At 45.6% G+C, this 23,797-nt stretch overlaps 1 protein-coding gene across 1 annotated transcript in view; it reads right to left on the bottom strand.

Moving 5' to 3' along the window:
• Positions 1-1,343: 1,343 nt before the first annotated feature.
• The window catches only part of LDLRAD3 (low density lipoprotein receptor class A domain containing 3), a 237,814-nt gene continuing 215,360 nt past the window's right edge, over positions 1,344-23,797 (bottom strand). Inside the window, exons 5-6 of the mRNA XM_053560466.1 lie at positions 4,850-5,195; positions 1,344-3,839 (exon numbers count right to left, since the gene is read on the bottom strand). Coding sequence (XP_053416441.1) covers positions 3,599-3,839; positions 4,850-5,195 — 587 coding nt within the window. The 3' untranslated portion in view covers positions 1,344-3,598. The remainder of the gene's footprint in view (positions 3,840-4,849; positions 5,196-23,797) is intronic.

Here is a 23,797-nt window from a genome sequence, read left to right on the forward strand (position 1 = left end):
ACAGAGACCATATCCCCACAAAGCCAAAAATACTACCTAGCCCTTTACACAACAAAGTTTGCCAATCCTTGCTTTAGATTAGTGTTTTACAATTGTTTCTTCACCCTGGAATCCATAAAAAATGGTATTCATTTGGAGGGATTGAGCATATTGACAAACCTTTGGGGCATGCTCTTGGGGAGGTCTATTCTAGACCATCTCGGGCAGAACATGACATAGTACATACTTGGGATACCCCTGCCTGATAGTCTAGTCTCCTTTTTGAGAGAGCTGGGGACCAATACATGATCTGAATTTTAGTTCTGTGGGTCCTGCATTTGACTTTCCGTGTGGATTTCAATCTTGGCCAAGGCTAGATTTACCACTGCTGTTCATGGGTGGTGGCGATGGGGACCCATGGGACATCCTGACTTCACATGAGACTATCCCTGCTGCATTGGTTAATACATGGCTCCGAAACAAGACTTATTAGAGTGTAAAGATGGTACCATTGCTGGGGGATGGGCGGCAATCCAAACTATCTGTGGTTTGAGAGTAACTGCCAGCATGTCTGTGTAGGAGTGGTCAAACATCTCTGAATACATGGTCAGAATCTGTTATAGTTATCACGGCCACTTGGCCTTTTCCCTTGAACAATGTTATAGCTAAGGTGGAAACACCCACCTTGTGATAGGACCTTCCAGAACCCATGAATCTGACTGGCATCCACAACTTTCCCCCTGCATTCCAACCGTACTGGCTGTGGAATCCTTAAGCATCCACCACACTTTGAGGTTCCACCCATATAGTCTGCTTTTTTTCTCACTTTATTTTGGCGTAAGCTCATTGCAGAAGTTATGACAGAAGTGACTGCATGCTCTTACACTATTGCTATAGGGGGGAAAAGTGGGTCAAGAACCATTCACACAGACAGAAAGAATGAAACTGCAAGTTTATTTGAAAGTATAAAAATTTAAAAAACAAAATGAAACCAGGCCTAACCAAAAAGCAACCAGCACACAACCTTTCCAGTTTACATTAATTTTGAACATAACACACTATTTATTAACCACTTGGTTGCGTTTTTTAAAAATGTCAATTTCAAGGTGGGGGGGGATGAGTCAGATGATAAGCTATTGATCATAATGAAACTGTTTTAATGCTAAAATAAAATCCTGATCTCAGTTGCGAAAAGACAGCAGAGATCATTTTCTGGCTGACATAGATCTAAGCAATATATAAAAAAAGTCCTGGTTAAATGAGTTAAAAAAATATTGCCGGCTACTTATTTGCCATCTTGAGTAGGGAAAAAAAATCCACCACCCCCGACCCTGCAGCTTTGGTGTCCTAGTTATATGTTTTTCAAAACATTCATTTAAAAAAATCAAATCTATAATAAAAATGTCCCTGTGTTTGTTGTAAAAAACAACATTAACAGGCTTCCCTTATCTACTAAAACCATTTGTTTTTCCTAAGATGCCTGGAAGTAGAAAAGCACATGAGATTAACTCACTGCACAATTAATTAAAATTAGAATCTTTTTTCTCTAAACAACTTCCAGAGCACCAGAAAGAAGCAAGGGCCCAACAAAGGGAGAAATTAAGCCCTTCTGACTCATAGGAGATGAAATGTTCACCCAGAGTTCCTAACACATTCTGGCTACCATCAAAAGTTCTTTCTTTATTGGATTACTCAGTGCTATTTTAAAAATGAAAGACATAATCAAGTAGGTTCTTTCCCTTTACTTAAACACACCACATACACACACACCAAAAGACCAAGTGTCTAATGTTCCTGTAACATACTTTGGATTTGGTTAAAAAAGGAAGCGTCTACAGAACAGGATCATTGAATGCCACTTCATCTCCCTTCCTGCAGGCTCGGTTTTCATTAGCATCAAACAGGTTACTGAACATTTCTTCGGCTGTGGAAAGAAGCCTTGAATGGGTGACAGCTGCCCAGAGTGGCTCCACCTGGTTCCAGTTTTAGCCCTTCGTCTGTCAGCATGGTTTCTTGCCGCATAACGCCTAAGTTTTTACCCTTTCTTCCCTCAGGGAGGCAGGCCCTGTGGCTGTCGGGCACAGAGAAAGAGGAAAACAAGCACAAAGATAGAAACTGCAGACTGAGGAGAGATGAGTCCCTCTTTCTGCATCCTTCAAGAACACGATAAATAATAACCTCAAAGTGCAACAATGCACAAATGTCTGGCACACAGGTTAGTCTGGAGTGACTTATTATCATGGGGTTTGGCGGGGCAAAGGCATCATCTCCTTGTTCATCTTTCTTTGGAGCTTGTTAAAGAGAAAACAAACAAAAAAAGAAGAAGAAGAGAAGGCTTTCCTTTACACATATAAATAGTCCCTTAACTAGAAGGGGGAAAAAAAACCCAAACACACTATTTCAAATGCATTTCTAAAAGATTTTTTAAAAAAATCCAAATGGAAAATCGTGACTCCAAATTGTCTACTGCCTGTGTGTCTCAGAGGAGAAACTACCGGGATGTTAGGATAGGCCTGACACTGACCTTGACCTTGACCCTGACCCTAACTCTAACACTCACCATAAGGCAGATCCTCACTAAGGCTGCTGGTCCTGGGCTGCTGGGAAGAGGACCACGTGCAGTGCAGGGAGTCAGGAGCTCTCCCAGGAGGTATTAAATATGGCTCTCACATGTGTTAGAAACCCACAGCCTCAAGTCCAAGTGCACAGGTGAAACAGACTTGTAAGCACTTAGGGAAGTTTGGAGGCTTGTGCTGAAGCTGTGTGAATGAGCAAGATGGGCTGGGTATGGTTTACAGGCACAAAGGGCCAGATTTGATTTTTGGCCAACTCAAGTCAGGTCCTTATTTTTTAGTGACAGGCAGGCCAGCTGGGAGGGTGACAATCTAGAAACCAAGGATGTGATTGTGAAGCCACAGCTCTTGGCAGTCTGCACTTCAGGAGCTGAGGACCTGGATAAACTCAGGGCAGCATCTTCCTGCCTAATCTGGAATGAAGCTGATGAGATACATGGCTGGAGAATGCTCTCAAATAAGATTCTCAGGCAAAAATCCTAAAGTCAGAACAAATACAGGGTAGACAGATTCAAAGTCCTTCTCATGTTAGAAGTTTTCGTGAGCACATACAGGATCATGTAAGGCAATGATGGACTCCTGGTAGGATCATCCAGCCCAAATATCCCCAAATGGGATAAGGCAGCAGCCAGAGAAAAGACTGGTCCAGCATCTTCTGCCCTTCTAAATACCCAACACAGCACAGAAACCCGGAAAAACTATGTAAATCCCACTCTAGCCGGCTGCCTGCCCAACAGAAACAGAACAATGTAAGACATGAGGTCGTGATCCTGGGTCTCGAAGGAAGAGTGACCTCCCAGAAAAGATGCACAACGGATCACGTCAACAGAAAGGACAAAAAAAAAAAAAAAAAAAAGCCAAGTCACCCTCTAAAACGTACCCCTGAAATCTTGGGGAGGAGGAAAATGGAGAGACAGCTAACACCCCCAAACTGCAGCTTGAGACACGCCTCCTTAGGTGCTTGGACAGCTTCCCATGAACACGGTTGTTAGAATGGTAACAAGTCAGAGCAGATTAACCCACATGGACTTTGGAATAACTGGAATTTATACTTCTTCGGTGCCCTGCCTGGGCACAGAGTCCCTGGGTTCGGCAGTGCCCTCCTGCGGGGGGCCAGGCTGTCCAGGGCTGTGGTCTGTGTCCTCCACGCTCAGGAGGCTGCTGGCTGCCTGGGAGCTGGCACTGTCTGCACTCCCCGAGCGGGAGCGGTAAGGGGGCAGGTCGGCTTGGTTCAGAGACTCCGTGTCAGAAGAGTAGGGAGGCGGAGGAAGGTCATACCATGCAGGCCTGCAATGCGGGTAGTGGGGAGAGGAGGGGGAGAGACCATGTTAGAACTAAGACAAGCCAACATCAGCCAATTTCTGAGGCGATGCTTCCAGTGAGAAATTAGATATTCCCCACAAATACAAAGGCAATGAAAGGACCAGAAAAACCACCGGACTGAAACAAGACAGAAGCAACCATAAAGGTCAGTGGGCTCTGGTTGGCTCGGGTCAACTGGGCAGTGCCCAGACCACAACCTCTGGGTGAACTCAGAACGAGGTCGCCAAGCAAGTTCCTCAGCTCAACCTGGGTGGTTTGGGAGCCTCTCTGCTCCACCAGCCAGAACCCTGGTGGCCAAGCAGCCTGGCTGGGGTCTCGACCAGGCCCATCGTATACAGAATGTGGGGTTCTTAGTGAAACTCAACTCTTCCTGGCTGTGGACTGAGGTCAGTGAGAGGAAACCCGCTCACCACCTCAGCCTCTATCTGCAGTAGGGGCTTGAAATGAACGTATTTAACATAAAAGACATTTTATATTTTTCAGCTATCACTGAGTGAAGACTGTGAGCTGGGAACTTTGCCATGCGCCTGACTTTGGTTACCTTATTTAGTGCTGGCCAGCATGCTATGTGGTAGGCTTTACTTTTATGCCTATTGTACTGGTGAAGAAACTGAGGCACAAGAACATTAAAGGTCTTGCCCAGGATCAGAAATAACTAGTAAACAGTGACACTGAGATATGAACTCAGGCAGTCTGTTTCCAGATTCAGACAAGTGACTTAATACTCCAGAGCCTCAGCTGTAAAACTGTAATCTCGAGTCTCCCGCCGTGAGTGAGGGAGGATTAAGTAATTGAGAGGATTAAATGGTACAAGTGGTGCATTCTGCAAGGACTCTGTAAATATCATACCAGATGCTGTGTACTGCCCACAGCAGCTGAATCCAGGCTCTTGGCACCAACTAGGAACCCAGGGATGTGCACACATTCTCCTGCAACAATCTCCCGCCCCATCAGTCTCTCCCCCCAGCACCTACCTTTGGTCCAGCAGGGCCTCTGAGTAGGAGGGTGGAGAACCTACTTCTGAGGCATTCTGCTCAGCCTGGCTGGCCACGTACTGGATGCCATTGTTGACGTTGTAGGTGACGTTGCAGTGGTGGGGGTGGTCTAAGACCACCAGGCGGGAGAGCAGCACAGGGTGCTGAAGCCGGTGCACAGGCAGTGTCATGAGGTTGTTCCGCTTTCGCTGGTGGTGCAAGACCAGTGCCAGGAGGGCCACCACCAGCACGAAGATGACGGAGCTGCCGATGATGGCATAGGTGATGCTGGGGTAGTACACAAGCTGGTTCTCTGAAGTCACAAACACCTGTCCGCTGCCTGGTTCTGAAAACCGCAGATAGAAGAGAGGAAAAGAGAGAGGGTTACCAGCCCAGCTCCCTTGCATCTTAAAGCCAGCTGCAGGACTTACATGTAAATATTCCCAACAGCGCTATTCACAATAGCCCCAAAGTGGAAACTACCTAAATGTTCACTGAGTGAATGCATAAACAAAATGTGGTATATTCATACAATGGAGTAGTATTTGCCCATGAAAAGTAATAGATACAGATCATGTATTGCATGCTTCCGCTTACAGGAAATGTCTGGGAAGAGCAAATTTCTAGAGGTAGAAGATAGGTTAGTGACTGGGGCTATGAGGGATCTTGTTGGGGTGATGGGAATGTTCTAAAACTGGTTTATGGTGATGGTTGCATAAATTGGTAAATTTATGAAAAGTCATTAAATTGCACATTTAAATAGGCAAATTTTAAGTAATGCAAATGATACCTTGATAATTTATTTTAAAAAGTTGGCCTGAGAAAATATAATATCCAAAGAATAGAAATGAGAGTTCATGTGGCAGGAATCAGTTTTTCACTGGACGTATTTATAAGATAACACACCTGAAGAAGACAGGTAGGTGCCTCTGGGGTTCCTCATATCTGCAGAGCATCTATCTTATGCCAGGCCCCCACGCAGAGCTTTTAGACAGACTAGCACGGCACAGGCTAATAGCGTGCAAGGACCATAGTGAGGTTCAAATCCCAGCCCCTGAACTTATGGGCTGCATGCCCTTTGGAAAGTGCTATCCTGTTTCAGAGTGGAAGAATACTGGTCTCCAGCACTCTGGACTTCTGCCAAGATGAATGAGTCAACTGTCACCATGCACTCAGGACAACAGCTGACACACAGTGATAGGTCTAAGTGTGTGCTCAACATGCACAAACATGAGCTTACGGTCATATCTCCTTGCCCCACAACAATTCCAGGAAGTAGGCATTGTAATCTCCCCTTTTTCAGATGAGAAAAATGAAGCTCAGAGAGGTCAGTTCCCCTGACCCAGGTCACACAGTTTGGAACCACGTGTGATCTGAGCCCAGGGGTCTGACTTTGGAGCTTTGCCCCAACACTCTGTTCCACAGCACCCCAAAACACCCGCCAGACAGCCTTCAGGGGTCCTGGTGAAAGTCTGCTCACAAATGTAGGGATAGACAGACAAAAATGTTTAGGCTTTCTTGCCTGTGGCCTTAGGAGTGAGATAAGATAAGGATGTCTGGGCTCTCCTGTCCATACCCCAGACAGTGGGGACATATATAGAAGGCTCCTTGTGCTTGTAGGTAACCATAACCATGTACAATGATGCTTATGTTTCAGCTGTTTGGCATGTTGCCACTTCTGCTCCCCTGGGTGTAAAGGAGTACAGGGCCCTCCCCTTGTGTGGACTGCGGATGGCAGGTGCAGAACATAGACTGCGGACCTTCCAGGTAGCCCAGCTCCCCTGCTGCCAGGAGCTGGGTAAGACCGACCTCCCATGTAACTCAGCTCCCCAGCTGCCAGAGCTGAATGAAGCATGTTCTCCCGGCCCTGCCTCAGCTGCCCTCTGGTCCGTCTAGAGTGAACCGTCTGCATGAGCACGTGCTACCCCATAGGCTGCTAACTTCCTCCTCCCCACACGTGCTAATGGGCCACATTTCAAGTCCTCAGGTTAGGAGCTTTCCAGTTAGTAGCACACACCTGACGACCACAGCAAGGTCCAGGTGGGCACAGGAGACAGGGGTGGCCCCTCTTCATAAAAAGCTGGGGACTGCTCATCTCTGTGGAAGAACAACAGCTACCACCTACTGTAGCCTTAGCTAGAGGAATAATCTAAACACGACCACGTGAACAAATCTGTTTGTTCCTGGTGTCAAGCAGTGAGGGGGTTTTGGGTCCATAGGGACCAAGGTAGACATGCAGTGACCGCTGGTGGCCCCGGCACAGGCTAAGCGCTTTACTGCCCCCCACTCCCTTGTCACTGCAGTGCAGATTTTCCCCTCATCTCCAGAGTGTAGGACATGCCTGCTATATAGTAGGCACTCGGTAAATGCCTAAAACTCAATGAAAAAAAAAACAAAAACCAAAAAAACGTTTATTTGCCCTAATCACATAGGTGCTATTATTATTTCTACTTTTCATATGAACAGATTGGCTCAGACAGGTGAATTAACTTGTCTAGAGCCCTAGAAGAAATAAGCAGAGGAACCAAAACTAGAAACCAAAAGATTTCTCCTTCAAAAAATAAAACCCCACAAACTGCAAAAATCACTACCTTCTTTCCTTATTTCCTGATCCTCCAAATAATCCCAGTCTGACACAAATGAAGACCTTCCCTCTCAAGCTCCTGGTACTGTGTGTTAGTTTTTCTTTCTAGCCACGCCCACATGTGGACGGAAAGCTACAAAGAGCCTCCAAATCCCTAGCAGTTTCAATGATTCATCTACACAGAAAGAAGCAAACCCAAGTCCAGCCATAAGGCAGAATCGTGCTGCAGAGCAGCTAAGGGAGAGGGGGCAGTTTTGGAATTTTCTGAACACAACTGGCTGACATTCAGGAATTCTGCTGGAATGCTCTGTTCTCGGCTTACATAATTAAAAGCTGGGTGAAGGCTAGTGTGCCTGTGAGTTTCAGAATTCAAGCTTCAACTAAAATGCCTTCATTTGGTTATCTATCTCACACACAGACCTGCGGAGTCAAGGTGCCTTGGGGTGGAAGCCTGGAGCCATCACTTCCAGCTGTTGGAGTTCAAGTGAGTTACTTCACTTTTAGGAGCCTCATCCTCGTCTGTGAAATGGTGGTGGGTGAATAACAGTATCCACATCTCCCTCCCCAGATTATCAGGAGGGTAAGGAACAAGTGCCAAGCACATGCCGGACAAGAGTTTTGCATGCAGTAATGCTGATAGTTCTTTTAAAAAAATTATGATAATAAAATATGCATAACATAAAATTTACCAAGATAACCATTTTTAAATACATAGTTCAGTGGCAGTAAGCGCGTACACACTGCTGTGCAACCATCACACTACTATCTCCAGAATTTTCATCATCCCTCACAAGTGAATGCTAGCTCTCTCTCTCTCTTTTTTAAAATTTCAGATTGATATGAGGATACAGATGTTTAGGTTACACTGTTTTCTTGTCTAAGGTCAAGTTCAAGTTATAGTTGAGCCCTTCACCCAGGGAGGCATGCTGAAGACCCTTACATTGTGCACATTAGTTGAGATCCCACCAATCACCCTCCCTTTTCACCTCTCCCCCCTCGCTAGATTATACTTGTGTTTTTCTTTCCTGTGGACGTGTAGTTGTTTACATATTGGTTTCACACTAGTATTGAGTGCATTGGATACATTTTCCCCCATTTTTTGTGATACTTTACTAAGAAGAATGTGTTTCAACTCCATCCAGGTAAACACAAAAGTTGAATGCTAGCGCTTTCTTGCCTTCATCCTCATCAACTTTTCTGGACCAAGGGGAAAAGCTGGGAGAGGATGGGGGAGAAGACAAGGATGGCCCAAATGCCACTCCAGTGAGACCCCTTTCTTAAAGGAGGAAAGTGGGTAGATTTTTCACATGGAAAACAAATGGTCCGGAGATATTAAAATGCTGACTTCTGTGTCAACACATGAGATTTTAAGAATACAAGTGGGAGCCCTTTAAAATATAAATAATGCCTGTGAATATATATAAAATATGCCACAGAATATATAAAATGCCTGTGGAACTTCACGGTCTCATTTATGTCTGGAAAGCAGTCTCTTCCCCTAGACTGGCTCCCTTTGGTGGGTGAGATGCTGCCATCACATTTGCTTGAGAAATTATGATGTTGCATAACTCAGTGGTGCCTGGTCTCGTTTTTGCTCTGTGTGTAAAATGTCATCTTGTATTAATTTATTAACTAGGCCCACTTTTCTTAAGAGCTTAATGAGGCCGCTGGCCAAATTACTAATATCAGAGTTGCCTGGGACCTAAATTCCAAGTGCATAATCCATGGATAATGAAGTTTCCATTTATTCTGGCCGTCCTTCAAACTAATGCCCTTATGCTCCACTGTCAAGCATCTTGGATTCCTGTCCTGTGTCTGCAGCTTCTCCTGCATTAATTTCAGACAATCTGGTTCCTACCCAGAGACCACTATACTATCTAAACTGCCGGCAGCTCCACAGCCACCTGTGGTGGGGCAGGCTGTGTCTGCACAACTCCAGGGGTGCCCTTTACCTGCAAAGTCATTTGTTTAGTCATCATGACAGTTTTCTAGCAGATGGCAGTCAAGTGTCTTGGGGAGGAGAGCCTTTTATTAGTTCACTCAGGGGTGCAGTCTGGACTGGCAGAGGTGCTAAAGCAGCTGACACTTGTAACTTGGTGTTTCTTTTTTGCTTCAAAAAAAAAAATCCTCCCCTCTAGATGCAAATTAAATTTCCTACAGGATACCATTTTTTTTGCCTATCAGGTTGTCAACGGTAAAGCTCGATCTCATATTTTGCTGGCCAGGTCCTGGGCAAACAGGTATTGTCATGCCCGGTATATATTCAGGCATGGCTACTGGGGGGAGTAAATTGGTAACAAACCCAGGGTGGTGGGGTTAATAATATATACTAAAATAAAAAATGTACAAGTTCTTTGATGCAGTGACTGAGTCCTCTCTTAAGAATCCAAGAGATATGCTGACGCACACATGAGAAATTAGTTTTTAATGCAAGCATTCATGGAGGCATTGTTTGTAAGAGCAAAATATATGAGAAATAGTCCAACTGTCTATCACTTGTAGCCTGGCTAAATAAATTACGGTGTATTCATACAATACCACACCTATTTAAAAAAAATTAAGGCAGTGCTACATATACTGATTTGGAAAACTCTTAAAAGATACGTTGCGAGGAGGAAAAAAAAGCCAAGTTAGTTCAACAGGAGAACATATAAGATATTTCTGGATTATTCCAGGCCTAGCTCAGTTGCTTTGTTTTTCCTTTCCTTCCCTCTCAGGAGATGTGAGATGCTTCTTGGGGTTCAGGCCTCACCATCCCATTCTCACTAGAAGACCCCTGAGGACAGCTCTTAAGGCCTCCAGATGGACCTCGAGTCCAGAATTGTTGTTTTGGAATATTCACTGAGCCTCAAACTGACACTTCTTACCCCCTTGGAAAAACTCTTGCATGGCTTTTGTTTTTTTTTAAAGTATTTTTTCAGGTTTTTTTGTCTCCAGATTAAATATTTTACAAGTCAGGCTTATTGGGGTATAACTTAAGCACAATACAATTTGCCCTTTAAAAATGTACTGTTAGATGAATTTTAACAAAATGAAACAGTTGCAGTTGGATGGCCACCTCTACAATCAAGACATCGAACGATTCCATCATCCACAAAAGTTGTTCTGTGCTCGCCATCAGTCCCTGGAAACTGCTGGTCGGTTTTCTGTCCAAAATAGCTTTAGTTTTTTTTTCCCCAGAAAGCTTATAAGTGGAAGCCCACAGTATGCGGCCTGTGGTGTCTGCAGAAGCCAGGCTTCTTCCACTGGGTACACTGCTTTTGAGATTTATCTTTGTTTCTTTAAGTATTAATACTTTGATCCTTTTTATCTCTGAGTAGTATTCAGGTGCATGGGTGTGTCACAATATGTTCATCAGTTCACAGGCTGTGGGAGGAAGGCACTGGGTTGTTTCCACTTTCAGAATACAGGTCTTGGTGTGGACATAGATTTTCGTATTTCTTGGGCACACCTAGGATTGAGATTTCTGACTCACATGGGAAGTGTATGTTAAACGTCCCGTTGTTTTTCAAAGTCACTGGCATTTTGCATCCCCACTGGCAGCACAGAGGAGATTCTTAGTTGTTCTGCATTGTCACCAACACTTAGTAATAGCAGCCTTTTTAATTTTAGCCTCTCTAATAGGTGTGTGGAGGTATGTCATGGAGAATGTTCATTAGCAATTCCTAACGACTAACAATGTTGAGCGTATGTTCATGTACTGATTTGCCACTACATATTGTCTTTGATGAAGTGTTTATGCAAATCTTTTGCCCATTTTGAAAAACTGGATTGACTAGTAAGAGCATCTCATCTGTTCTGGGACACAAGTCCTTCATTGTAAATGTGTCTTGCAAATCTTTTCTCCCAGTTTGTAGTTTGTCTTTTCATTTTTTTTTTTTTTACAGTGTCTTTTTGAAGAGAAGTTAAAAAAATTTTTTTTATGAAGTACTCTGCATCAATTTCTTCTTAATGGTTGGTGGGGCTTTTGGTATTCTATTCAAAGAATCTTCTCCTCAATTGTTGCTTAGAAGTTTTACGGATTTAGCTCTTACATTTACATCTATGACCCACTGCGAGTTGAGTTTTTGTTTATGGTACAAGGTAAAGACCAGGGTTCTTTTTATCTCTCCATTTAGATATCCATTGTTTTCCAGCACCATTTGCTGAAAAGACTATCGTTTTTCCTACTGAATTACCTTGGCACCTTAGTTGAGAAGCAATTGGCTACACAAGCTTGTGTCTATTTCAAGACTCTTTCTTCCGACTATGTGTATTGGTTAACTACAGCTTCATAGTTAACTCTCGAAAGCAGGCGGTGTGAATTCTGCATACCTCCTCCCCTAAAACTGAATTTTATTTCTGATTATAATGGGTGGCGCCTGTGGCTCAGTGAGTGAGGCGCCGGCCCCATATGCCGAGGGTGGCGGGTTCCCAGCCCTGGCCAAACTGCAACAGAAAAATGGCAGGGCGTTGTGGCGGGCGCCTATAGTCCCAGCTGCTTGGGAGGCTGAGGCAAGAGAATCGTGTAAGCCCAAGAGTTAGAGGTTGCCGTGAGCTGTGTGACGCCACGGCACTCTACCTGAGGGCGGTACAGTGAGACTCTGTCTCTACAAAAAAAAAAAATTCCATGTTAATTATTGAAACTAAAGTAATACAGAAATATTTCAGGCAGATAAAATGCACCCCCTCCCCAAACCTACTAGAATTCCACTAGATAAAAACATAGTTCACCATTTGGTGTAGACAAGGGGTTGGCAAACTTTTCCTGTCAAGGGCCACGTAGTAAATATTTTATGCTTTGTGGGCTATACAACGGCATAAAAGCAATCACAGACAGTATGTCCCTGAACGAGAATGGTTGTATTTCAATCAAACTTTATTTACAAAAACAGGCAGCAGGGCCAGATTTGGCCCACTGGGTATCGTTTGCTAACACACGGTGTAGACCTTTCAAAACTATCCTCCGTGCACACACACACACTTTTCTTCATGCTATACAGGTGTCCTGGCATGTGGGCACCTTTCTTTGTTACCCCTCATTACCTACATCTTTGTTAAAAAGTGCCTGTGTATTATCCCACTATACAGACACATCCCAATTTACTTAGCTAGTCCTCCACTGCTGTATATTTAGTTGCTTCCTTTTTTATTACAAACAATGCTACAATAATATCCAGGCAGACACCCAGATTTGTAAGGATCACAAGCGCAGGCCCTCTTGGTCACTGATGCAATTTCTTAGGACATACTCCTAGATGCTGGACATTTTACTGGACATCTGGTCTCACTAGTTTGAACACTCAGAGTAGTCTTGAACTCTCTCCTTTTCTCCGCCCACACCAAGCAACTAAGTGTGGTTTTCTCGAGCCTCTGCTCCTCATATCTACCCTTGTGATCACATCCAGGACTAGGCCGGGAAGAGAAACCTCTTTGTGTTACCACTGTTGGCCTCTAGGAACACCAGTCTTTCTGCAATAGCCCCAACAGCCCGACCATTACCCAGCGCTGTGTCACTGTGTACGTCTTGTGAAATTCTGCAGATGGAGGACGAGGACCCTCGATGGCTCACATCCTCTTCCTCAGCCAGGGATTCACAGACGGCAGGCTTCCCTGTCCTCAGTTTCACAGTACTAACCCCCAGAGGTGTGAGGAAAAGGCTGGAGATGGAATGAAAAACACTTCTTGCCTTGTGACATGTCCCCATCCTTGATTTGAACTAAATAATCACAACAAATAATACTTAACAATCACCACCACCACTACCATATTAGCTTCACACTGGAAGACAAGAGTAAAAGAATATCATCAGAATTATCCTAGCAGCTCTTACTTTATTCTTGCCAATACAAGCACCTTACGTGTTATATACATTTTCGCTCTTTATATCACCTCAAATTAAATGGTATCCCTTCAAAAGATGTGTCTGCCCAGAACCTCAAAATGTGACCTTATTTGGAAGGTCACATTCTGAATTGAGCTTTAGATCCAATGGGAGTGTCATTTTAAGAAACAGAAAAGGGGAAGACAGAGGAACAGGCCAGGGAGATGGCCACGTGTATCTGAAGGCAGGGACTGGACTCATGGAGTTCCAAGCCAAGGGACATGAAGATTGCAGGTGGCCCCAGAAGTGACGACAAAGGCAGGGAATGAACTCTCTCAGAGCCTCCAGAGAGAGCAAACCCCACTACTACTTTCATTTTGGACTCTGGCCTCTAGGACTAGGAGAGAATAAATTTCTGTTGTCTTAAAACCACCAAGTTCATGGTCACTTGTCCTGGGAGCCATGCTATAAAGCAGACCATGTTACAGGTGACTAAAGGGGAACATGGGGAGGTTGAGAACCTTCCCTGACTACTCCCTACACTTTAGAAATTATCAGTCGCTATTATTAAAGCTAGCTAGCAGAGGAAATGAGAAAAACCCACGTGGTCTGGCTCCAGGATCTGTGCACATAACCCATGATGTTGCTGCATTTTTCACGCATGGCTATCTTACCATTAAGAGCACTTCTTGGTGGGCCAAGGCCAGGCTCCGTCCTTCTTGGACCCCCACTCAGAACCTATGGCCATCTCTTAAATACAATAGGTACATCAAAAGTATGTTTTGATATCTGTGAACTAACTTTGAAACATGGTGACATAATTCATGACCTCCGGGCTTACAGCAAGAGTTGAACCAACAGGAACTCTAAGAAGAGGATGCCCTGAAGGTGAGCATGATGCCTGCCTTCCTGCTTCTGATCTTCTCTGCGAGGTCCGATTTCACTCCATCCTTACAACAATTCCATGAAGTGTACTGTTTTATTGTCTCAATTTTACAGATGAAGAAACTGAAGGTCAGAGAGGTTAAGTCACTTACTCAAAATCACAGAGCGAACTTCCTTACAGCCATTTCGAATGCATGTTTAGGAGCTAAACTGTCTAGAAAGGGGTGTCCAACCTGTGGCCCCCAGGGAGTATTTGAGGACTATTAGGCTTTTCTGTGGTGTTGGATATCATGGAAAGTAGGCACAAACTTTTTCCTTCGTTCATCAGCTTTTGTGAATATACTGTGTGGTCTAAGACAATACTTATTCTTCCAATGTGCGGAAGAAAAGAATAAAAGGACACCCTGGTCTAGATTCGAATCTCAGTTTTGTCACTTTCTAGCTGTGTGAACTAGGACCAGTTACTTTGCCTCTCTGTGCCTCAAAACTCTCATCTTTAAAATAGGACACTGGAAGTCACTTTAGAGGGTTGGTCTGTGAATAAAAAGAACATACATATAAAAATGTTTAAAGTGGTACCTGGCACAGAGTAAATAGTACTCAACAAGGCTTAGTTATTATTAACAGCCATTGTTACAGGACTTCTCAGAGCCTTTGCTAGGCAAATGCCCACCATGACACTTCAATAGAAGATGTGGTTATTTCATCAACTTCAGCACTATGCTCAAGTGGACAGAACACACCATATTCCAAATAAGCACAGTTCCCACATCCTAGAAGTTATCCGTTCACAAAACAGACAGGGGCAGGGTCATCTTTGGCCCCTGGTCATGCAGTTGGAGGAAGCTCTGTGGTTGCCGCTGTCAGCGGGAAGAGGCTGAAGCTGAGAAGCAAGTCTCAGCCTCCATTTGCTCTTTTGCCCTGGGCTGCGGCAAGGCCCAACCTCCAGGCCACACCTGCGAAGGTTCTGTGTCACCATCGTTGACAGAAGGTGGCCAAGCATGAGAGCAGCTTCTGAGTGGGAAATGAGACCTGCCAAGCAGGAGGGCTGTATCACACCCTGCTGTCTCGAACACTCATCAGAGACCGAGCAGGCAGGAGCTGATGTTGTTGAAATTCACAAGGAGCCTAAAGGCTGACTGGGTTCTGCTCTGGGATCAGCAAGTCCATCCTGGCCCCTGCATAATCAATTCATCAGTGCCACTGCTGCCTGCAAAACCTTATTACCTGGGGAAATGCTGAGTGCGCACACTCGGAGCTTCTGAGTGCAGAAAACTTTCTGAATAATTTAGGGGAACAGGCTGATAACAGAAGCATTGTAAGTGTGGCTCCCAAGGCGGAGCGTCGTCAACCATGAACAAATTCACAGAGTCTTGAGATTTCAGATCTGAACACCATGACCAACGCCAATGCCCCAAGAGCAGGGCTGTTCATTTTGCACACTCTGGATTCTTATTGTCCAGACACCAGGGTCTTGTGCTCCAGCCCCAGTGCGGGCAGGACAAAGATGTCTGGAAGGGGAGCAGAGAGATGCCTGATGCCCACTGGAATCTGGATTACCTTCTGATCCTCCAGTCCTAGTGCCTGCACCTTGCATGGTCCCTGGTCCCAGCCATAGGCCCCTCTGCCCTGCCCCAGTCTGGCTCTCTGCAGCTTCTTTCCCGCATAGCTGCAGGGTGCTCCTTCTAAGACATAAATTCATCTGCTGGTGTCACTCCTCAACCCAGAGTTCTCCTGTTGCTTCCCACTGCTCACTATAAAGTGCATAGTACTCTAGACCCTAAATAGCTTTCCCTGTCACTGCTGTGCCCTCTGCCCTTGCACACCCTGGCTCTGCTGCATACGCCCTGGTATCCTCGGTGCGGTTCTGGAACATGCCAAGCACCCACTTGCTTACAAGGCCCCTGCGCCGGCCATGCTGTCTGCTCAACCCGGCCTCCGGCGTCACTCGCACCTTACTCCCTTCAAGGCTCTGCTCCTTCCTGGGCCACCCACCCGCTCTGCCCTGCGTCTGCCTTTACAGCACTTGTCACCGCCTGTCATTGCACATTGCATTTGTATTTAATTGTCTCTCTTTCCTCCTGGAATGGAACTCCCTGAGGATAAGAGTCGAATTCTGCTTACTCATCCACTATCCCCTAAGTTCCTCAAAGCTCCGAACAGTAAAAATTTGCTGGGGGAAGTGGGTGGAGGGTCCCCTGCCCTGCAGCCCTGTGAAGTGTTGGCGGCACCATTCATGAGACTATGCACCTTGGGTGCCCAGTACCTTGTGGCCATTGTTTCATTTAGCCTCACAGGCAAGAGAGATGAGTCTTAGGGAAGTGAGGTCACCTGCCACAGGCAGGAAATGACAGAGCTGAGACACTGGCCAGGTCTGTGTGACCAACGCCAGACGCAACATATGGTGTGAGGAAGGAGTCCCACTCAACAAGTCTGTCACTGCAATCTGTTTTGGGGAACCACCCCCACGGCTGAAATACTCCTATTATTATTGAGGGGCACAGGCTGAGCTCAGTGTTATAGAGAAGATACGGGTTTGTTGTACCAAAACACAGTCCCACCCTTCTAGAATCTTCCTTCTCACAAATTAGTTGGGAGCCATAGAACGCTCTCCCAGAATCACCCTGACATCCACCACCTCACAGGGCTGGGAGTGTATAGCCAGTTCTTGTAGCTTCTCTCCCCAAGTGGCTGAGATGGTGCCAAGTTGACCTGTAGACAGAACCTGGTTCTGCCTCCTGCTCACACTCCTTCCGGAAATTTCTACTTGTCAAGTGTCCAGTCCCAAGTCCTCATTCTGAAGTTCAGAGCTTCTGACCCCTGGGGCCCTTCTTCCTCCATTCTCCTCTCACCTCCTCCTTCTCCAGCTGCTCCCCTGGTAGCTGCCCATGCCAGTCTGGAAGGTCTTGCCAGCCTTGTGCCCAATGCTTGTGAGCACTGGGCCCCACAGCCTCGTAGTCTAAAAGATGGGACTGCAAGAGTTTAATGATGGGACAGCAGGATTAAAATCAGGATTAAAAACCTGTAGCCGCCACACAGTTGATAAGAACGTTAAAGACGTTTAACATTTGAACCAAGTGAGCAGACTGTGACTGTGCTCTGTGACTTCTTTTTGTTTCTGCAAAGACTCTGATCCCTTCACACTAGTTACGAGGAGCCTTGTGAGAGGAAATGTTCCGCAGAGGGAACAGCTGGGATTCTTAGGCACATAGAGCCTTCGAAGGTTGTGGTAAGATGGAGGAAGGATGCCTGGCAGGGGCCACATTCGTTCATCCACAGAGGGAGCCCATATTTGGGGCTGGCCTTGTGCTCAGCACTGGGCACAGGCTGACCCTGACCCTGGGGGTCCACCTCACTCCTGCATCCTCCTACTGTGGGTCTACCACGCTGGCAGTCTCATTTTCTCAGGCCTGGAAGCACCGAGGATTTTCCTGGCCACTGTTCACCAAGGGCATCCCTGACTTTCTTGTTTAAAAAAAAAAAATACATCTGGTAGGGCTGGAGCTCCTTTGTGCTCCCCTATTCCAAGCACATCTCCTGTCCCAATTTAGATGCAGATTGAAAAAGTTTTAATTTAAAGGGTAGACCAGCAAATGACTGAATCAAAAGAGAACCACAAAAACTCCACTGAACCATTACCATGGCAACTGGAGTTGCTAAAATTAACTGAGAGGAGGGTGATGGGAAAGCCCGAGCGGTCCAGCCTCAGTCCAGCCTCAGCCCACAGCAGGAGCTGTCCTGGCCCTGAGCCCGAGGGAAATGAGAGAGAAGCCCCATCTGCCAAGTCGGAATTAGAACCACGGAGAGCCAGGAGACAAGTGCCTAAGATTAAATTCAAAATGAGAGTGAGGGAAAGCCAGGGGGTAGGGGGAGGAAGTTCTAAGACGCAGACAGACCGAGGCAGACAGCTCTCTGGGAATTTTCAGTTCTTATTCTAAGAGATCAAAGGGCTTCCTGTCCTCGCCTGTGCCCCACCCACATATGCCTGACCTTGAACAAACGAGGCAGGAAGTCTCCCTTGAAAACTGCACATTCCAGCCGCTCAACAAGCGCCTCAGAACAACCGATGGGTATCAGTGGCCCCTAATTTCCAAGCTGTTCACCCTGAGGAGAGCCTCTTGGAATGCAAGGAAACCCCCAGAAATCCCAGAGCTCTGTGAAGCCTGTACCTGCAAAGCTTTATCCCTGCACCCATGGAGAATGACCCCAAGACAGCTCAGGCGTTGGGTGACTAACGCCTCTTATGACACGGGCCTAGGGCAGGTACAGAACTAGCTGGAAGGTAAAGCCCTTCATTGGCTATTTAAGGTAGAAAAGGGTATTTTTTAAATAGGAATTCAGACTACTACCAAAACTCACTGATGATGAGGGCAATTGGCAGCAGGGGCCCAGGTTGCCTGTTTAGAATTCTGCTCAGTTGTATAATTGCTTTTAAAAAGTCAAAACAGGAGCGCAGCACAAATGAAGACTAGGGGCTTTTCACTACTTCTACTGCAGGCCACGAAAAAGCAAAGGCCAGTGACAGCCAGCGCAGGAGTGGTGTGGGACTTGGTAATGAGCTCGTTGCCCTTACCCTGGGATCACGGGCTAATCATGCTAACCATCAAAAGGGGGCCCTCTGAAGCATCTCTCTCCTGGGCACAGACTGGCTTCTACAGACCAGGTTACTGCGTGTGACATCCTGGGCTTTTCCTGCCAGCAATGTGCTTGAAATGAATCTCTGTGCCTCCTGAAATTTGCTGAATAAGGAAGGCTCTACAAAATTACTATTTCTATTGCTTTCTATATCTATTTACCTGGAGTGTTTGGCGGAAGCTGCAAAATTAAATGCTTAGCAGACATTCTTTGAACTCAATGGTCAGTTCGTTTCTGGTCCAGTAATAAGGCTTGGTGAGTTCCAACACGATGGTTTATGGAGGCTGCCACGTCAGCATCCCGAGCAAATACTGCCAACTCAAGTGGGATGCAGAGAGAGGCAATGATTGGATCTCCCTGTGAGTGTGGTGTGGTCACACACAAATAGCATTGCAGGGAGAAGCTAACACTAAAAACTAAGAGAGAAAAATCTCCCTTGGGCGTGACGCTGTCACTGCAAATAAAACCTCATTTGTGGGAGCTGAGAAACAAATATCATCACACTTGATCTTAGCCAAAAGGCTGAGAAGTGATGAACCAAATATCAAAAAGCAATTATGATCCTACATGGGCACCCCCAGCTGCAGTCACGGGGGCTGGTGGCCTCAGTGTCGGCCCTGGTGCCTTCCTGTCTTTTTCCATTCATGTCCAACTCAGGGGCAGGCCCTGCTGATTCTGCTTCCAAACTATGGGGCTAGTTACCATGATCTGTAGCGTGGATTCCCATTTGAGTCCCTTAGTTGGTCTCCCAGTTTCCGATCTCACCCTTCTCCACTCCATGTTCCACTCAGCATCTACAAAGTTGGTTTTAAGAAGCAAATATGACCATGGTACGTTGCCTGCTTTATATCCTATGATGATTGCTCACTGGACTCAAAATCCAACTCCAAGCCATGGCCTGGAGAGACCTCTGTGATCTCAATGAGAGGCTCTTGACTCTTCCACAACCTGATCTAGAGCTATTGTCTTCTAGATTCCCAGGCTCTAGCCCAGGGCTTGGTATAGGGTGTTTTTATAAAGTTTTATTGGTACACAGCTATGTCCTTTCCTTTATGAAGTGTCTATGGCAGAGCTGCACAGTTGAGACAGCAACTCTAGGGACCATTCAAGCCTAAAATACTGACGGGCACACACAGGTCTGGTTTCCGTTCCTTGAGCAGACCAACCTTGTAATGAGTAAAGAGCTCAGTGATGTACTCCCTGCCTTCATCCAGCTTACGGCCTCTTTGGGAAGTTACCTGAATACACAATATGTGACAATCGCAACAGGGTCACTATAACTGCTACAGAAAGTATATGGAGAAACCAAGGAAGAAGTCCAGCACATCCAGCCTCGGCCCACAGCAGGAGCTGTCCTGGCCCTGAGCCCGAGGGAAATGAGAGAGAGCCCCATCTGAGCAGCACACCCCTCTCTTGCTGCTACTCCACTGGCTCTTGTTTTTCACTATCTGTAGATGTGAGCTACAAAACTGTTCCCATAGAAAATGGCCAAGCTGGTCTCAACTTTGGCTATGAAATACCTCAAAAATCTGTCTGCTCCTGCCACCACCTCCTCCCTGGGCGGCTGAGCAGTGTTGCCTGCCTGTGTAATACTATCTTCTGAGAGGTGCTCAGATGTATTTATGCTTCTTGAAATGCAAGCTTGGTGGAGCATTTTAATGTTCTCCAACATAAAGTGCTGGAGGCTCCATTCCAACACCATCTGGCTGTGTGGGCGGCAGGTCACTGAACCCAGCTGTTCCATGATAGATGAATGACTACAGGATCTTGGGTTATGGAGAATGCAAAGCTACCTGGTTGATTCTTTAAAGTGAAAATGATAGCCAAGTACCCCCAGGCCGTTTTAGAATCCATGTATCCCTGTTGAAAGCTTTCCAGACGTCTGAGACAGTCTGGAGAGCTCAGGCAAGCATTTTAAACATTAATGGAGCTGTGTTCAAACAAGCCAGTAGAGAAATCAAAGTCTTTTGCCACCAACAGATGGCCTAAGCTGGCCTCCTTAGGAAGAGGAATGGAAGGGCCCACAGGGATTGATGCCATGGAGGGCCAACAGCAGATCACACTAGCTCACTCATTAAACATCTCCTGAGCACCTAACAAGGGGCAGCCAGGGTGCCAGGAGATTCTGAGTCACTGATAGAGGGTAGGGCTTACTGAGAAATGGATGGGGAACTCCAGGAACCTCAGGATTACCAGGGATGCTAAGATTATTTAAAATTTATTTTTTTAATAGGCAATATATGTATGTTTCAAAATTTTAAAAGGTAAGGAAGGATTTGCAGATGAAAGTAAGTCTGCTTCCCAAGTCTCTCTCCTAGCCACTGGTTTCCCTTCTCAGAGACGACCATTGGTGTCCACTTCTTTTGCTTAGGTTTTTTTTTTTGTGTGTGTGTAGACTTCCAGAAATAGTCCAGGCATACATTAGCAAATACCTATAATTCTTTTTTGGGGGGGTGGGGGGACAGAGACTAGGATAGAGTACAGTGGCATCATCATATCTCAATTGCAACTTCCAACTCTTGGGTTAAAGTGATCCTCCTGTTTCAGCCTCCTGAGTAGCTAGGACTATAGGCTCCTGCCACCACACCTGGCTAATGACAAAATTTTTTTCTTTGTAGAGATGGGATCTGGTTATGTTGCTCAGGCTGGTCTCAAACTCTTGGCCTCAAGTCATACTCCTGCCCTGGCCTCCCAAAGTGCTAAGATTATAGGCAAGAACTACTGCATTCAGCCAACCATAATTTTTTTTTTTTTTTGGCCGGGGCTGGGTTTGAACCCACCACCTCCAGTATATGGGGCCGGCGCCCTACCCCTTTGAGCCACAGGTGCCACCCGAGCCAACCATAATTTTAAAACAGATAGCAACACCCTAATTTTTCACTTAATAAAAGCATACCAATATATAATTTTGTAAAACCACATACTAAAGACAGAATATGGTGGAAAACATTTTGTCTGCTTTTATTTATTTATGTTTTTAGACAGAGTCTCACTATGTCACACCTGGTAGAGTGCTGGGACATCACAGCTCACAGCAACCTCAAACTCTTAGGCTGAAGCAATTCTCTTGCCTCAGCCTCCCAAGTAGCTGGGACTACGGGCGCCTGCCACAACACTTGGCTATTTTTTGGTTGTAGTTGTCACTGTTGTTTTTGCAGGCCCAGGCTGGGTTTGAACCCGCCAGTTCCGTTGTATGTGGCTGGTGCCTTAGTCCCTGAGCTACAGGCACCGAGTCAATTTTGTCTATTTAATAAATACCTATATAGCATTTACTATATGCTAGGTTCTCTTTTTTTTAAATTTTAACTTTTTATGTGGAAATAAGTTTAGATTTATGGAAGAGGTGCAAAAATAGTACAGAGGGTTCGTAAACCCTTCAACCGTTTTCCCTCAGTATTAATCCCTTACCTAACCATAGAAGAACTGCCAAAACTAAGAGAAGACCTTGGAACAATTACACGTGTAATTAATTAAGTTATAAATTTTTTTTTTTTTTTTTTGTAGAGACAGAGTCTCACTTTACTGCCCTCGGGTAGAGTGCGGTGGCGTCACACAGCTCAGAACAACCTCCAGCTCTTGGGCTTACATGATTCTCTTCCCTCAGCCTCCCGAGCAGCTGGGACTACAGGCGCCCGCCACAACGCCCGGCTATTTTTTGGTTGCAGTTTGGCAGGGGCTCGGTTTGAACCCGCCACCCTCGGTATATGGGGCCGGCGCCCTACTCACTGAGCCACAGGCGCCGCCTAAGTTATAAAATTTATAACTTTTCGCCAGGATCCCACATTGCATTTATCTCCTCTAATCTGAGACAATTTCTCAGTCTTTCCTTGTCTCTGGTCTCTTTCATACCCTGGAAGAGGACTGAGAAGTTACTTCGTAGACGGTCCTTCACTTTGGGTTTTTCTTTTAGAGGATGTGTATTATTGCAAAGAGTATCACAGAGTATTTTCACTGTGTCCCATCAGACAGGACTTGATATGTATTCACGGATGGTGTTAATTTCGAACACTTGGCTAAGGTGGTAGCTGCCAGGATTCTTCCCTGTAAAGTTACTATTTTTGCCTTTGTAGTCAATAAACATCTTGGGGGAGATCCTTTGAAACTATGCAAACATAGCACTTCTGCTTAAACTTTCGCCCCCATTGTTAGCATCCTCCCGGATCACGCCCACAGCAATCGCTGCTGTGTGGTTCTCATGGCATTTTTTTCTACTTCCTTTATTCCTTCTGAATTTCAATAATTAGAATTTTCCTATAAGGAAAATTTACCCCTTTCTCCCACTTATTTATTGTTTATTTGCATCACATGGACTTATGAATATTCAGGTGATTCTCTAAGCTATATAACCCAATACCATTTGTGGAGGGCTGAATGTAGCCCCTCAAAACTTCAGGTGCTATCAATGTCATAGCAATATGGGTGGGGTCTCTCGGAGGTGATTACACCACGCGGGCTCCTCCCTCGTGAACGGGATTAAGGCCCTTATAAAATTACAAGGCAGCACACACACAGTGTTCCCCTAGTGCCCTTCTCCCACTTGAGGACAGAGCGCTCGTCCCCTCCAGAGGACACAGCAATAAGGCGCCATCTTGTAAACACCAGATGCCTGAACATGCCTTGTTTTTTGACTTCCCGGCCCTTCATACCTAGGAGAAATACATTCTGTTCTTGATAAATTACTCAGCCTCAGGTGTTTGGTTACGGCATCATAAAACAAACAAGGGCATTATCATTTATTTTGTTGCTCAAGTTGTTCCATTTTTGGCCATACAGGAACTCTTTTGGGTTAGCTCCTGTGGCCTTTCCACCCCTCTCCATGGCTTGTTTGCCTGTTTATTGTGGGCTGACTTGTTTACTTTCTGGCAGAAGATGCTTCCGGCCCATCTTGTCAAATTTCCCAGCCTCAGGCCTGGAATCAACTCTCTTTTAAACAGTTGCATATTGAGTGAGCCTTAGGTAGAGATGGGCCATCATTTCTTTAACCAGAATCCGTTTGATAGGTGCTTAGGATGTATTTCCAATCTATTCCCATTCTAATTTC

This window comes from Nycticebus coucang, chromosome 14 (assembly GCF_027406575.1).
Source record: "Nycticebus coucang isolate mNycCou1 chromosome 14, mNycCou1.pri, whole genome shotgun sequence".
Taxonomy (NCBI): Eukaryota; Metazoa; Chordata; class Mammalia; order Primates; family Lorisidae; genus Nycticebus; species Nycticebus coucang.